Source organism: Mustela lutreola, chromosome 15 (assembly GCF_030435805.1).
Source record: "Mustela lutreola isolate mMusLut2 chromosome 15, mMusLut2.pri, whole genome shotgun sequence".
Lineage (NCBI taxonomy): Eukaryota > Metazoa > Chordata > Mammalia > Carnivora > Mustelidae > Mustela > Mustela lutreola.
Window position 1 is genome coordinate 703,003 of NC_081304.1, and position 16,425 is coordinate 719,427.

At 62.6% G+C, this 16,425-nt stretch overlaps 1 protein-coding gene across 1 annotated transcript; it reads left to right on the top strand.

Annotated features, from left to right (window-relative positions):
• The first annotated feature begins 668 nt into the window (after positions 1–668).
• LOC131816663 (testis-expressed protein 19.2-like) lies at positions 669–1,766 on the top strand. The gene has a single exon (XM_059149587.1). It carries the CDS (start codon positions 678–680, stop codon positions 1,764–1,766), a length of 1,089 nt encoding a protein of 362 aa, XP_059005570.1. The 5' UTR covers positions 669–677.
• Positions 1,767–16,425: the final 14,659 nt, after the last annotated feature.

The following is a 16,425-nucleotide window of genomic DNA, read 5'->3' on the forward strand; positions in this document are numbered from 1 at the left end:
CCCTCAGCTCCTGTCAGGTTCCCTCAGGTTCCCTCAGCTTCTGTGAGGTTCTGTCAGGATGTGTCCAGATCCCTCAGCTCCTGTCAGGTTCCCTCAGCTCCTGTCAGCTCCTGTCAGGTTCCCTCAGCTCCTGTCAGGTTCCCTCAGCTTCTGTCAGGTTCTGTCAGGATGTGTCCGGATCCCTCAGCTCCTGTCAGCTTCCCTCAGTTTCCCTCCGGTTCTCTCAGGTTCCTTCAGCTCCTGTCAGGTCCCGTCAACTCCCCTCAGGTTCTGTCGGGATCCGTCTGGTTCTCGGAGGTTCTGCCGCCTGGGTGCCGGGGTGTCGGGGGTGGGGGCCGGGGAGGGCCACGTGCCCCACGGGCCTGGGAGCAGCTACGCGCAGGGCAGGGCTGAAAGGGCCGGGTCTCAACCCGTCGCCCCCCCTGCCCGGGCCCCTCCCGGCGACCGCGACCGGTGACCGTCCCACCCCGCCTGCCAGGGGGGCCCCCCAACCTCAGTTGCTTGTCCTTTGCAGCCTCCCAGAGAATAGCGCCGTCGCGGAAGCTGCAGAATTTTCCGGAAGCCCGACGTCCCCGACCTCTGCGGGTCCCTGTTGCATCGGGCCCGGCCCACACACCCGCAGGAGGATCCCCGTCCTTTCCCCGCCCCCGGGCGCCCCCCCACCCCCCCGCACGGCCATGTGCCCCCCGGTCAGCGCGCGGCACGGGGCCGAGGGCATGTCCTACCTCCACGCGTCCTGGCTGTATCAGCTGCAACACGGGGCGCAGCCGGGGGTCTGCTTCGCGTGCTTCAAGACCGCCTTCCTGGAACTCCGAGACCTGCTGGAGCTGGACGACTGGGAGGACGAGGACTGGGACCCCGAGCTGGCGGAGCACGAGGCGGCGGGCTCGGGCTCGGAGCAGGGCGGGTCCCCGGGCTCGGGGCTCGGCTGGGGGCAGGGCCAAGGCGACCCCGCCCAGGGGGGTGCGGCGGGCTGGGGGCCGGGGCCCCCGGCGCCAGCCCCTGCGGGGTCCGAGGAGGCCGGCCCGGACCACCACTTCGTGCCCACCGAGCTGGAGCCTCAGGACGCGGCCCCCCTGGGCCTGGGGCCCGAGGACGCGGACTGGATGCAGAGCCTGCCCTGGAGACTCGAGGGGCCCCCCACCTGCTCGCACTGGCCGAGCCTCCCTCCCCCGTGGCAGGGCTTTCTCAAGGTGGACCTGCCCCCGGGGGAGCCCATGGTGCTGGAGCTGGGCGCCACCCGGGCCGTGGACCCCGCCGAGGCCGAGGCCTGGCTGAGGGACCTGCAGGTCATCTCCATGGTGGGCTGCTACGACGCCATCTACCTCCGCAAGATGACGCCGGGCTGGACGCGGAGGACGCCGGGCCAGGGCTGGCGGGTGCTGCTGGAGCCCGACGAGGTGTGGGTGGTGCGGCTGCAGGACGCGCCGCGGGAGCAGGACCTGCACCGGTGGCAGCTGAGCGTCCTGGAGTCCTCGTTTCCGGGCCAGACCGAAGAGCTGGTCCCCGCGGCCTCGGCCCTGCTCAAGATGGGCTTCACCATCCTCTCCTACTCGCCCTGGGCCACGAGGGAGGCGGAGGAGGGGGCCTCGGCGTCCAGGCCGCAGTGCTCGGCCTCCCAGGGCCGCGGTTCGGGAGCCGCTGAGGCCGGGGGCCCCGGGCCCGGGGCGTCCGGGGGGCCCGGGGAGGGCCCGGCTGCCGGTGCCGCCTCGGCCCTGGGGCAGCTGCCCCCGCTCCAGCCCTTCGGCCCAGTGCCCCGGGACTGAGGGACGGAGGCCCCAGCGGCCGCTCCGGTCCTGGCTGTCCCCTCCCCACGACAGCCCGGGGAGCGGGGGCAAGGGAGACAGGGCGCTCGTGCCTGGGGAGGGAGAGCGGGCAGCTGCCCGCGGACTGAGAAAGGGGACCCATCGCCGCCGCCTCCGTGGACGGGACCCAGGGGCGCGGGACCGGGGCAGGAGTTCTTCTCCGTCAGAAGAGCCTGACGTGCCCCGGGACACGCCTGGTGAGTGGCTGCGGGACACGTGTCTGGGCGCCAGCCCTGCCCTGGCCACACGCAGGCAGGTCTCCGGTGGGGCCCGTGTCCCGGGAGCCCGCGGACGTGGGGGCGATGGGGATGCGGCCCTGCCTTTGCCCGGATGGTGTCTGGGGCCCCCCGGGACCCTGGCCGCCGCCGTGGGGCCTCCGGTCCGCCCCGGGAGACGCCTGGCCGCGGATGTTGCCCTTCTGTGCAGTCGGGCCGTTTAGTACCCGTTTCTTTGTGTCGTTTTCTAACTAAATAAAGTTCGAAGAGTTTTGCTTCAGGCTCTCGTCCGAGCTCTCTCTCAGAAAGCCCCCGTCGGTCTTCCTTGTCTTCTCCTGCTCTGGCCCGGAAGTGTCCCGGCTACGTCAGCTGCTCCGGTCACCGGTGAAGGCCGTGGCGTCCGAGCTAGTGATGACGGGAAGCCCGAGGGTGACCTGTCGGGCCTCCTGCTAGGACTCCTGGGAAGGATCAGGACTGGGCAGAGAACGTGTCCCAGGAAGAGAGGGAAGCAGCGGCGGGCAGGCATTCCTCCCTCCCACGGCCCCAGCCAGACACCCCAACAACCCAGTAAATACCCAGCTGAAATCCCAGGCAGGGTTTACGGGACTTCGGCCCTAACATCCACAGCACTCCCATTCACGTTAGCTCACGCCACGTGTCCCGCGCGCCATAGGCACACGTCCGTGTAGGATGTCGGTAAACTGTGCCATGGACTTTGCACACCCCCTTCTGTGACTGGTGTTGGAAAGCATCAGTCACTAAGCATGTATTGAGCACCTACTGTGTACCATGCCATGTTCCAGGCATCAGGATATGTCATTCAAAACAGATGGGGAGCTTCCGGGGGTGCAGCTTCTCTCCAGGGAGGGCGACAGACGAACAAACCGCGGCTGCGGGTGGAGAAGGCAGTGGTGGAGGAGAGTCGGGTGCCGAAGGAGGTGGGGCCTCTTGGAAACCGCGTCCAGGAGAGCGGAGGCAACTTCCCCTCACGTCCAGCCCACTTTCCTTGTCTTACACGCTTTGCCCACGTACTGAGCCCCGCGACCTGTTGGTGGCCCCTGTCCTTCAGAGGGCCAGGACGCTGGATTGTGGAAGTGTCCCGCTGGGTGTCTGGGACGAAAGCCCCGGGACGCTGTTCTCAGCACCGGGTCCTAACACACTTACAGGCCGCCCTTCTAGAAGCGGCTTCCGAGAGTGTTTATTTCTAAAGAACGCATATTCGTTGCTCACAATTCAGAAAACAGATATGCAGATTAGAGGGAAATTAACATCAGTAACCGAACTCTCAGAAAATGCTGTCACTGTTTGGCTCGTATCGTTAATAGCCTTTTTTCCGTGGGTAGTTAGAAATTTTGTTAAAAGCTTTCTTTCACAGTGTAGTGTCTGTGTCAGGGTTGAGCGGGAGGAGCAGCTGCAGGTCAGGCAGGAAGGGGACAGCCAAGGCACTGACATCCCGTGTGGCCAGCACTGTCCCTAGCCCTTCCGGGGTGGGGTGTAGGTGAGGTGGGCCCTACCGTCTCCCCTGGGCAGCCCCAGAGCCTGGCGGAGGCCCAGCGTCCCCTCTTTTCCCTCATGGCCGGGTCGTGCCCCTGAATCCAGAGTCCATGACTTTCCCAGCAGCCTCAGGGGTGTGTGTGCCAGAGAGGGTCCCTGAGCAGGAAAGGGGCGTCCTGGGGCCCAAAATCCTTCCCCTGAAAGGGCCAGGGGGTCTGGATGGCATGTGCATGCCGTCGCTTTGTAGCAGACAACCTGACACCGTGGAAAGAGGGGTTTCCAGGCCGCTGGCGGCCACGGTGAGGACACAGCTGCGCCGTGGAGGCAGCAAAAACCCCTCCTCGGGGAAGGGTCTTGACACAGCTGTGCGCAGCCGTGGCGGGGGCGGCTGGGGTGGTGTCTTCTGGGGAGGGGCCGGAGCCGGGAGGTCCCACCTTGGGAACCGCTGCTCACCACTCAGGGACCAGGGCAGGGTCTGCGGGCAGCAGGGCGACCCTCACGCATGTCAGCCCCAGGGAGATCACTTCTGGCCCCACAGCCATACGGCCCACCTGGGCTCGCAATCGTGTTTTCTGGAGTCCTCTGTGCCGCAGACTGGGCCTGTTTCCCTCAAGTGCTGCCACACCGGGGGTAAGTGACCGGGGCCGCGGGGCTGAAAATGTCCGTTCTGGGCTCCTGCCTGCCCGGGTGCTGGTTTCAAAGCGCCTTCCTCCCGTGTTCTTGCTGGGTCCTGCCTGTCTTGGCGTGTGGGGTAGGGACGGCTGGGGGTGCACCCCCTTTCTCGGGGGTGCCTGGGGTACGCCATGCGGTGGAGGCGGGCAGGGGATGGAGGGCCCGAGCAGGTTTGGGAGAGGAGGAGGAAGACTGGTGCGTGGGGCAGGTGTGGGCACAGAAGGGGCTGGGCTCCCGTCTCCGCTGTCCTGGACATGGCTCTCCAGCCTCGGCTTCCCGCTCCTGCTGGGGACAGAAGTCTGGGTGCCTTTGGCGTAGGGGCTGTAGGCTCCCGCACCAGAAGGTTCCGCAGGATGGGGCAACACCACTCAGCCGGCTCACATTCCCTCTGCTCTCACCTCTGGGGTAGGTTCTGTGGGTAGATTCGCACCTCTGGGCCTCTGTGTCCCCCACCACAGCCTGCAGAAGCCGTGACTCACGGTGGGGTGCCCCTGGGCCCCCTGAGGTCACAGACCCCCTGGCCCTCCCCATCCAGCCACCACTGCTGGAGACTCAGGGCTCATGCTTCCAGGCTGCATGGGCTCAGGGAAGGGTCCCCCTTCTAAAGTTCCGAGCAGTGCTGATCTGGACAAGCCTCCTCCTCGGCCGCCTACCCACCCGTGGGTGTGGGGACGTTAGCCACGGACCCCTTTGCTTCAATGCACCCGACGTAAAAGACCCCTCGGTCCGTCATCTTCTCTCCCATCGCCCGGTGAAAGCGGCATCTCCTTAAAAACATGTGTTGGGTGAAGCTAAGGCAAGGAAGTAGCGAGGACGATGATTCTGGGTGAATCGGGGCGCCCACCCAGCTGGCTCAGTCGGAGCACGTGACTCTTGATCTTGGGGTTCAACCCCCATGTGGGGTGTAGGGGTTACTTAAATAAATGAATAAATAAAAACTTAAAAAAATCTGGAGCGGCGTTAGACTGGCCTCCGCCAGGGACTGGCCAGTGGGCCCCCAGGACACTGGCTCATCATCTTGTCTCCTGTGCTCAGCAAATCACATTCTTTTTGGTTAAGACAGCCTGACTTCAGTTTACCTGCTTATGCTGAAGGAAGAGCAAGATCGGACGGCAGAGAGCACCGCTGGGAGGCTCCGGCCAGGGCTATACCCACCTGTCTCCCCTCCGGGGGGACCCCAGGAGCAAGCCCTGCCTCCCTGCCATGAAGAGAAGGCCACCAAACCCATGTGGTGACCCTCAGGTCGATCCCACCGCCCTCACAGCCGTCATGGACCCTGCGGCTGGACCTCCCGGGGGCACTGTCGGGGACACTGCTGGGCACACAGAGGCAGCACAGCCTCCCCTTCTTCTTTGCCGCCCTGGTCAGAACCCAGCTCCTGGGTGGGCTCCTGGGGTCATGTCGCAGGCTGGGCTCTGCTCGGCCAGCGGCGGAGGTGCACAGCGATGTGCCCTGCGGAGGAGGCAGGGCGGAGGGTGTGATAGCCCCTGGGCGCTGGGCTCTTTCTCCCTTGACCCTGACCCTGCTGGGCTCGGCGCGCTTGGTTTAAAGATCTGCCACTGGAGAAAACTAGGCACATAAGCACAGGGTTGAGTCAAACCCATAAATGTCTCGGTTGTAAAATGAGGCCGTGGCAACTTGCACCTGAACCGCCCCCATGTGGCCTGGGGGGGTCCCAGACCCCACACAGGTCCAGGCCCAGGCTGGCCTGATGGACCGTGTGCCAATGTCGCCTCCTGGTGGTCATTTCGGGCAGGGTGGACTCCGCACACCGTGCGCCGTGGGCAAAGGAGCCCCAGCCACGCGCTCAGTCCCCATCTCCCACCAGTGCCTGGAAGAACCAGCGCCAGCGCCTGTCGTCCGAAACTCCCCGGGAGCGCCCAGCTCTGCAATCTGCTCTGGAGCTGTTTTCTGACCTGGGAGGTCAGGACAATTTACGGGGGTCCTGACGGCTCCCAGGGCCCAGGGTCCTCTCTAGCAGAGACCCTGGGTGCTGGGCTGTGGCGGGACAGGAAACATGTCCCACCAAACCAGCTCTGCTTCCCGCTCCCGCCACGGAGACCCGCTGGCCGCGCACACTTGTGAGCTCACGAGCTCCCGCGAGTGTGGGCCAGCGCGTGGTCTGGGTGTGACGGCGCACGTTGGCGGGTGTGAGCGTGGGTGTGCAGTGTGAGTGTGTGCACGCCCTCCGGCCCCTCAGAGCAGGTGCCTCGGTTTCTGGGTCCCACCCCTGCCAGGCCTGTCTGGAGAGCCGAAGTAAACAGGAGTTGCCAGCCTCTAACCCCAGTATTTGGGCTGATGCTGGGACTTTTCCAGAATAAAAGCTATTTTGGACATCAGCCTCTCTGAGACCTCTGCCTCAGCGGCCCCAGGGCGAGGATGGTCCGTCTTGTCTTCACTGGGACACTGGAGAACCACTTGGTGTCACCTGTCACGCCCCCAGTGGGCCTGGAGGACCTAGGACGGGGTCCCACGGACACTGGAGGGCACGTGGCTGCCCCAGCCAGAGAGGGACACGAGGGCACAGCGGTCGCCCTTAGTACCTCTCGGAGCTGGCACAGAGGATGGGAGAGTGGACCGTGCTGAGGGTCAAGGTCAAGGTGCACACTCAGCCCCACGGGCTTCGCTCACATGCACAGTCCCGTGGCAGTTCACATGTCCGCAGCCCTGTGCCAGCGTCGCGTCTGTCCTTGTGGGGCCTTTCTTCCCCCAAAGGAAAGCCTGGGGCGCCGCGTCACTCCCTTCCCTGCCCCCACCCCCTCAAACACGGTCTCCTTTCTTCCTCAGTGGATCTGCCTGTGCCGGGCCCTCCGTGTAGACGGAGCCCATGGAGGGGCCTTCATGGCCTTTGGTCCCTCAGCACGAGGTCCCGCGTCTCCTCCTGGTGTTGGCGCGTCACTGCGTCCGCGTCCGGCCCACCACGGCGTTTGCCCACTGGGTGGCGGGCAGCCGGTGCAGGCCTGCGGGAGTGACCAACGGGGACGCGTTTCCGTAGGGGCGAATGCGTGGAGCGGCCGGCCCCGCGCGGCGCTGAGTGTGCGGCCTCTGCAGGACCTGCCGCCCTGCTGCCGTGCGGCCTCGCGGCTCTCGGGCCTTCCGTCCCTGGCCCCAGGGGTCCATCGGAAACCGGACGCCACTTCCCACAGCGGGGACAGGGCCGGGTAAGGACACGCGGGACCGGGAAGTTGGCTCTAACGACAGAGAACAACGGGACATCCTTCGGGAGCCGCACGCCTCTGCTGGGACGTGTCTGGTGGGTGACCCGGAGCTCTGGGGCCCTGACGCCCGCTCGGGCTCCGGGTGGCTGCGGCTGCCCCCGGAGCTGGTCGGGTCGGCCTGACGCGGAGCCCCCGGTTTCCGTGCGGCGCGGGCGGCCGCGGGTGGGGCTGCTGGCACCGGGCTGGCTCGCTCCCGCCTCTCCCTGCCGCGCACGCAGGCCCCTCCGGTCCCCTCAGCCGCGGGTGGCTTTAAAGGGAAAAGCTAATCTGGCAGTTCGTGAACCGAACCTGTCTCAGAGCCGATTCTAGTTTGGCTCCAGGAAAGCAGTGATGGCCCGTGACGCCTACGTGTGAGTGTGTGCGTGTCACGCTTGCGAACGTACACACGCGTGTACACACGTGCGGCCTGCGTACGTGGAGCGCATGGCGGCGGGGCGGGCAGAGCGTGTGGTGCTGGGGGGCCTCCATGGCATCCAGGGTGTGCGAGCTCCTGCCTCCTAGGGCCCTGCCGGCCCTGCCCCCCGGGCATCAGCTCCGGACGGGGGTCTGCTCCCCGCCCACCCCAAGGGGTCTGTGCGTGCCCCCCCGCCCCCCCTTCCCAGCGTCTTCTGAGGGTCGGAGCTGTCCTTGGTCAGCAGGCCTGTGCCTTTGTCACAGCCACATCCCATTCAGAGCACTGGCGGACCTGCGTCCACCCCAGAGCATGCCTCCCCACACTCCCAGGCGCACACCTGTGCACACCCACAGAACAGAGCGCCTCACCCAGCAGAAGATGCCCCTCCAGTCTGAGGGCCCCTCTCTCCCGACCAGCTCTGCCCGGGGAACCGGCCCCACCTATTCAGTCTGCCTGGGGACGGGGCAGCAGGAAGCTCCGCGGCCGCAAAGCTCCGTGGCCGCAGAGGATCAAGCCCCCCGTTCCGTCCTTCAAACATCGTGGCTGCTCCAGACCTTTGCTCTTTCATGTGAATTTTAGAACCAATTTTTCTAATCTCATAACAAGCTCTCTTAGGAATGACCGCGAATTTTTTTTAAGATTTTATTTATGTATTTGACAGACAGAGACCACAAGTAGGCAGAGAAGCAGGCAGAGAGAGAGGAAGGAAGCAGGCTCCCCGCTGAGCAGAGAGCCTGATGCGGGGCTCGATCCCAGGACCCTGAGACCATGACCTGAGCAGAAGGCAGCGGCTTAAACCCACTGAGCCACCCAGGCGCCCATGACCTCAAATTTTATTAATTTCAGGTCAATGGGTATCTTTGGGTCCCCCCTTCATGCAGGGGTCTGGGAAGCGCAGTTGCCCAGTCGTGTCCACAGACGCTGGGGCCCAGCTGGAGAGCTCTGCCAAGAAAAGCTGCGTCCAGAGACCGATGGACACGGCCGTGGCTCCGAGCAGTGGCCCCCGTGGCTGTGTGACTTCGTGCCAGTGAGTCCTCGTGGGGACAAACAGCTGCAGGCCAAGGCCAACCACTGCTCAGAATTTTGCCTCTGACTTGTACACACGACCCTGCATGGTGCCAGAGCCCACGACAGAGCCGGGCGGGGGGAGTTGGCAGCTCACGGGAACGAGGCAGCTGAGGAACAAAACCAGAGCCGAGAGGGGGAGGCCGGCAGCACGTGCTCGGGGCATGGAGGGCGCTCCCCAGCCACCAGGAGTTGTGTCAGGAGTGAGGCCAAGCTCGTCACCACCACAGTCCCCGGGAGGAGGCGATCGGCTGCTCCTGTCGGGCTTCTGTCCCGAAGCCACACTCAGGACCTGGAAAATGAGAACGAGGCTGTCTGTCACGGCTGGCTCATTTGACAAAGGCAGGAAACAGGCCCAAGGCCCCGTCACAGCCCAGCGGCCCTCGGCCCCACCTTCGCCGGGCCTCTCCAGAGAGCCGGCCGTAGAAGCTGGGTTCCCCATGCGGGATTCACCGGCTGCCTTTGTCAACAGTGCGGTGGGAGTGGATAAGAGCATATTTTCTTTGATTTTCTTTGCATAAAGAAGTTCTGGAAGGTTCCAGAAGGACACTACAGAACATGACTGCATTCCTTGTCACTCCCCGCCTGTGCGGACGACTTAATTGCTGGTCCAAACCCCATTCCAAGAAGAATAAAACTCTCCCCTATGGTCCCTAAAGTAACCTAAGAAGGGCCCCTCAGGCCCTTAGAGTCCCTGTAAGGTGGGCTGTGTCCCCCGTCCTGGGGGACAGTCTGGAGGGACCAGCGAGACTGGCCTTGTGCATAGCGGGTGGTTGGGAGAAGTCGGGGGTCCTGGGGAAGGCAAAGAGGTCCTTTCCTGAGGGGGTTTTGTTAACCTTAAAAATAAAGTAGCCAGTTATTTACCAGCAAAACGAGTCTATTCGGAAGCACTAGAGGAAGTACGGTTCAGGACGTGCACACGACGGGGAACCACACGTCTGGAGAGAAAGGGAAGGTCCGCTGGATTAGGGTTTAGGAGGAAACTGGGAAGGGTCGGAGAGGGGCTGGCTGCAGGCGTGGTCAGCGCGACGCTGCTGGGGCGGGGGATGCTCCTCCTTCCCCTAAGAGTGGGAGAGGAGACTCCTGCGCCAGAATGTCCTCCTTCCTCCTCTGAGCAAGGGTGTTTCCAACGCCTTGGTCCCAGACGTCCTGATGGACAGACAGCCATCCACTGGACCAGCCCTGAGCTCCCAGGAAGCTGGGTGCCATTGGGGGCCCGTGATGGGCTTGCAGGACAGCGGGGACAGCAGGAAGCTGATGGCCAGGCTGACTCTGCCCTCCGGGCGCACCCACGGAGGCTCCACTCCCTTGGAACCTGCGAGGGAAGGCCTGGCCTGGGAGAGGACAGGAGCGCAGGCCTCCCTCCCCCACCGCCCGGTCACCTCCCAGGGTGCGTGGGGCGGGAGGCGGGGCTCCCTGTGGGCGGTGGCTCCGTCCAGGGCCCTCCGCCCCTCACCAGCTCGGGAGGACCGCCCCACCCAGGACCCACGCCCGCTGCCCCCCCACCCGCCCGTGCCAGCTACGAGCCGGCGAGAGTGGAAATTCCCTCACCGACTCCTCGGCCTGGCCAGGCCTCTCTCAGGAGCAAAGGTCCACACCCCCCTCTAGCCTCCGAATCTCATCAGACCGTCCTTAGGTGGGCCGGTGAGCTGTGGGGCCCACACAGCTTGCACGTCCGAGGTGGGGGGGCAGGGTGAGAGCTGAGGGGCAGACCAGCAGCAGGGGGGAGGGGGGAGGGCGACGCGCAGGAAGGTTCTGTCTTGATGTAAGGAGAGACCCAAAGTCTGAGCCCGCCTGCTCGCCTCCGGGAAGGCCTGTGTTCTGACACCGGGGTCAGCGTCTCGGGTCGTCTGTGGGCGGGGCCCCTGGTGGCCTCGGAAGGGATGGAGCTGGCAGGCTGAAGCCGTTCTCCTGCTGTGATCATTCGAAGGTTTTCTAAATATCACTGATTGCACTTTGCTAAGAGAGAGTCTGCAGAAGCCTGGAAATAGCACTGTTTGTCCGGGCACCCAAGGAATGAAATGAATTTCCTTGTAATTACACAGAGGATGTCTCTTCTGCTAAGAAAACAACTCACGCAAGTGAAACTCTGCTACACACCGTCCCGGAGAAGCCCATTTAAACAGAGACACACGGGACTCCTGGCTGGCTCAGTGGGTTGGGCCTCTGCCTTCGGCTCAGGTTATGGTCTCAGGGTCCTGGGATCGAGCCCCGCATTGGGCTCTCTGCTCAGCGGGGAGCCTGCTTCCTCCTCTCTCTGCCTGCCTCTCTGCCTACTTGTGATCTCTGTCTGTCCATGAATAAATAAAAATCTTTTAAACGGAGACACACGTGACAGTTGAAAACATCTTCTAAAACGCAGCGGTGACTGTGCACACAGCGGTGTGGGCATCAGTGTCACGAGGTCCCAGGGGCTGAGAGCCGGAAGCCGGCGGAGGGGGTCCTGGAGGCCTGCGCCTCGGGAAGCCTGGGGCATGGCCATGGTTCGTGCCCCAACGTCAGGTGCCAAGATGCCCGCCCGGATGCGACACAGCGAGCTTTGCGAAGCGTCTGTGTGTTTTATGAAGCAGACCTGAGCCCGGATTTTCCAGAAAACCCGCTTGCCTCTGTCGGCGGCAACACAACCGCGACAAGGAAAAGGAACACAGGCCTCTCTTGGGGGTCTCGGGACTGCAACTCAGGGAGCGCAGACTCGGAGCGACCAGAACGTCCCGCTCACGTGGGGAAAGCAAGAGGTTCTTAGGACCACGACGCGACGAGTCATTACGTGATTTAGCTGAAAAACAGAAGAGGAAAGAACTGCTTCGGGGCTGGGGCTGACGGGCAGAGCGGCCTCCGGTTACTCTCACACTGTCTCATGGGTGACCGCAAAGAAAACTACCCCTGGTATATATTCATTTACTGTCCTAACTTACTGTAATTTACTTTACTCTGGTCCTTTTGGGGAGCTCCTTAGTCAGAAAGGAAAAAGAGGGACACCTGGGTGGCTCAGTGGGTTAAGCCTCCACCTTCGGCTCAGGTCATGATCTCGGGGTCCTGGGATCGAGCCCCGCGTCGGGCTCTCTGCTCAGCGGGGAGCCTGCCTCTCCCTCTCTCTCTGCCTGCCTCTCTGCCTGCTTGTGATCTCTGTCAGATAAATAAATAAAATTTTTAAAAAAGAAAAAAAGAAAGGAAAATGGTGTCTGTGATGTCGAGAAATTTCCTGCGGTCCGTCACCTCCCTTCGCACCAGCCACTGCCCCTGGAAGGATGAGCGCTGGGGGAGGTTGCCCTGTACAGATGCCTCCCTGCCGTGGGAAAGGGTTTGATCGCCTGTCAGCCACACTCACTGAGCACCTCCTGTGTACAGAGCAGGCGTGTGTCGGTCTGGAAGACCAGGAACGTGGCCAGAGCAGAACACCCGTGGTTGCTGGCCCCTTGCTGAAGGAAGTGTGCAGGCTGGCAGCTAACCCCGCACCCCCCACCCCTGTACAGCCCGGGCCTCTCCACCCTCTGCTCTGTGACCCATCCCCGGTGGAACCAATCCCAGTGCGATGTTCTCCGTCAGGTTTCTCCGAGCAGCAGCCCAGCCGGCGGCTCCCTCAGCTCTGACCCTGGCTACGGGCCTCCCTCCTGCCAGCACATCCAGGCTCAGGCTACAGGACTCAGGGACCACCCAGGGAGGCGGCGATGTCTGAATCTGCCCCGGGGCCAAGGACTGCCTGCACCTTCTCAGAGCCTGGGGCCGTCTGCTCAGAGCCCTCCCCCCAGGGCCCCTTCTGACCATCTGGCCTTGGGGAGCACTCCCTGTTCTGGACAGCCACCCGGTCAGTCTCAAGCCCAATGGCCCCAGGCCCGTTTGGTCCAGCTGTGGCCAGGAGGGGGCAGTCAGAGGTCAAATGCAAAATAAACCATCTGTGGGATGGACAGAAAGGGGAGTCCCTTTGTTCCTAAAATGTCCTGGAGCTGAGGGTTCCTCTGCTCAGCCCCCAGGAGCCAAAGCCCTTCCCCAGTTTGCGCCCCCCACCCCCAGCCACCTCCATGGCATTCGCCTCCGAGAGGCCGTGCTGCAGGCCAGGGCCCCCCGGCCCTCCCCGAGACAGGCTGGAAGTCAGCATGGCCTTCAAGGACCCCGCACGTGCGCGCAGCCCAGGGCCACCCCACGCCGCCCGCTCAGCCTGAGGCTCCCTGCTCGCCTTCGCCGTCAGTGCCGCACTCTCTCTGATGCAATAAAAATTGAAGTTTATTCTCAACCAACGTGGTCCTCCCAGATGCCTGAAGTACTTGTCCACGGCAGAAATTCTGGAGGACAAAGAAAAAGTACAAGAAACTGCAAAAACCCACAGTTCCCTGACTCAGAGTTCATTTCTGGTACCATTTCACGCCTATCTAGCTCTTCGGGAAACACACCTTTGAGTGTTTGTTTATTTATCTATTTTTACGTTTGTGTGTTTTCACACTGAAATTGGACCAGGGCACTGGGTGGCGCTGTGTATTGAGTGTCTGACTCTTGATTGAGACTCGGGTCATGATGGCAGGGTCGTGCAATCGAGCCCCGTGATGGGCTCTGCGCTCCGTGCGGCGTCTGCCGGACATTGTCCTGCTCCTCCTCCGTCTGCCTCTGCGCCTCCTTCCACTCACGCGCGCGTGAGCAAGTACACAGACTGAAATGAAATGGGGTCAGGCTGTCTGTCCCGCCGGGTGTCTGTCCCGCCGGCTGTCGGTCCCACCTGGGTGTGGCCGCCGGGTGTCTGTCCCGCCGGGTGTGGCCGCCGGCAGCTGCCGACCCCAGACGCCAGCGCTGGACACGCCCCTCGGGGGCCACACCAGATAGTCTGTGTGATGTTCTCGCAGCCGCTGTTGGGACCCTAGGGTGGTCCAAGAGGTGCCTCTCTGGGTCATGCCCCGTGGGTCTCTGGAGAAGTCTCTAGCCCCCGACCCACCCCCGAGGCCCCCCTCCAAGCAGCCCCTGGAGAAGGTCTCTCTCCGTGGCCCCCAGCTAAGGCGTTTCCCTTTGTGCGAAAGACTCATCTGGAGATGCCTCTCGCAATCTCCCTCTTCCCACAGGGCTCATGCAGGGGAGGGGCTCCCGAGAAGGCCTTTGGGTCCAAAGGAGCCGCTGTCCCTCATCCTGGCCCGAGGACCTTGGGGACACTGGCCCTGGCCTGCCCTCTGGTTGGGTTGGGGTTAGAGTCTCCCCAGGGAAGTGTCCTAATTCTGGGGTAATTCTAGGAATCGGAGGCCGGCCGCTGAAGGGAGAGGACAGGGTACAGGTGTGGGGGCCCGTTGTGCCGGTGCCCGGGGGGGTCTGGAGCGCTGGGACAGACTCAGGGGCAGGGCGAGGCGGGCGTCAGAGTGAAAGCTGCCTCTGCTCTGTGTTTGGAAATCCCCGAGCTATCTGATCCTAGATGCTGGTCCCACGGGACTCCCTGGGGGTGGGGTTGGGATTAAGGCAAGTCTCCCTGGGCTGACGCTGTTCGGCCCTCCACAAACGTCCGCAGGTGAGCAGCAGTTCCAACTCTGTTGGAACAGAGCAGTTAAAACACCAACAAACGAGGGGCGCCTGGGGGGCTCCGTCAGTGAAGCGTCTGCCTTCGGCTCAGGTCATGAGCCAGGGTCCTGGGATCGAGCCCCGCGCTGGGTCCCCTGCTCAGCAGGGAGCCTGCTTCTCCCTCTCCCTCCGCTGCTTCTCCTGCTTCTGCTCTCTCTCTATCCCTCAGTCAAATGAATAAATAAAATCTTTTTTTAAAAATGGTGAGGTAATGTCCACTTACCAGAGATGCACCTGATGCTTGTAGACACACAGCGGCTGAAAGGGAAAATCTGGAAAAGGACCAGGAATATTCTAAGGAAAGGGAGCTGGCGTTGCTGTCCCGACAGCGGACTGAACAGCCGGAAACACGCTGGACAGTCAGGTGCGGAGGGTCACTAACGATAAAGGCTCAACTCAGCAAGAACACACACCAGTTTAGAATCTGTGTCTAATAAAATTGCTTCCAGTACCAGTGATGATCACTAGAGCTCCAGGGAAACCAGCAAGCCCCGTCACACTGAGGGAGTCCAGCCCACCCTCCTCGATCACCGACAGTTCAGGCCCGTCAGAATTGGCAAGTACAGAAGCGAGCACACTTCCCCACTGCCCCATTGGCTTGAGGGGCACGGCCAGGGAACGTGGGAACATCTCAGGACACACGAGGCATTCCCAAGAGTTGCCCGGTTGACCGGTTGAGCCATGCCTGAAACCGCTGTGAGGTTCGGAGAAGGGGAAGCAGACGAGGAATGAAGTTAGAATGGAGTCGCCTGCTGGGAACAAAGAGGTGACCAGCAGCTGTGAGGAGTGTGAGAACATGCTGCTGACCAGCATTTTCAGTCTGATAGGAAATCACAACTGAAACTACAAATTCCAGAAACCCAAAGAAAGAAAGCGAAACCCCACACATGTGATGCAGCAGAAGCTGTGATCCAGGGAAGTGCAGGGGACGGGGCAGCCTACAGAGAGGGAGAAACAGGACAGTTCCAAAGGCCACGTTGGAAGGAGCCGAGCACCTGTCCGCAGTCCAGATCCCAGGACTGTAGGAAAATGGAAAGGGCCCAGAGCACCTGGGGGGCTCAGTCCGTTGGGCGTCGGACTCTTGACCTCAGCTCAGGTCGTGATCTCAGGGTCATGATTCAAGCCCTGTATTGGGCTCCGTGCTGGGCATGGAGTCTGTTTGAAAAAAAAAAAGAAATATAAAGATTTTTTTAAAAAGAAAAGAAATGGGAAGGCCACACCCACGGGATGCGTAGGTGTTTGTGCACGCACAGAACACTTCTAGAAAGTTACGAGGAGGTGTCCACAAGCGTATCCTCTGCAGAAAGGAGTCTCCATGAGACACACGGGCACCTCTCATTGTTCCTTCCTGGAACACGTAAGTGGTTTCGTGAGGTTTCTGCACCATCCAAAATAAACAAACTTGTTTCACTTTCAGGACGCAAGGTGTTTTACCTGTGCACAGGGATAAACCAGTCTCAGCCCTCAGCTGACTCTCAAGGTCCCTCACACTGCGGGACCCTCCTACCCTCCCGCCTGAAGAGCCCTGTGCCTCGGGGTCTTGGTGGCCACCAGCTGCTGCCCAGGAGCCCCTGCTGAGCCGAGGGACCCTGGGCAATGCTGGATGTGATGGGGAGGAAGGGCTGACTCGGGAAGTGGCCTCAGGGATGAGCCCCTCCTTCCGGCCCAGGCGCAGTGCCTGGGGGGCTCGGCTGGGGGGAGGCACAGGGGCCTGGGGCAGGCTCGGGGATCATTCATGGGGCCCCCCTCAAGCTTCGCTGGGCTCTGGGTGGGGGCAGGGTCTTCCGGCCTCTGTACCCACAGGGGAGTGCCGTTGTCCCGGGAGTGTGACCCGCGCCGGGCCCTCTCTGCCCACCAGACAAATGTCTTCCTTTGGAACATCTCCCTGCCCGCGGGCCGGACCCTCCGTGAGGACAAGGGGGCTGGTCGGTGGGGAGCAGCAGTGAGGGCACCAGCCCGGCTCCCACTCTGGGTCTGGACTAATCGAAGCTGTGCCCAGCCTGGGGGGCCTTCGAAGCTGGGCCGGGGCCCAG

What these genes read in the sequence shown, in the direction of transcription:
- LOC131816663 (XM_059149587.1), top strand. Translation starts at nt 678, where the DNA reads ATGTGCCCCCCGGTCAGCGCGCGGCACGGGGCCGAGGGCATGTCCTAC.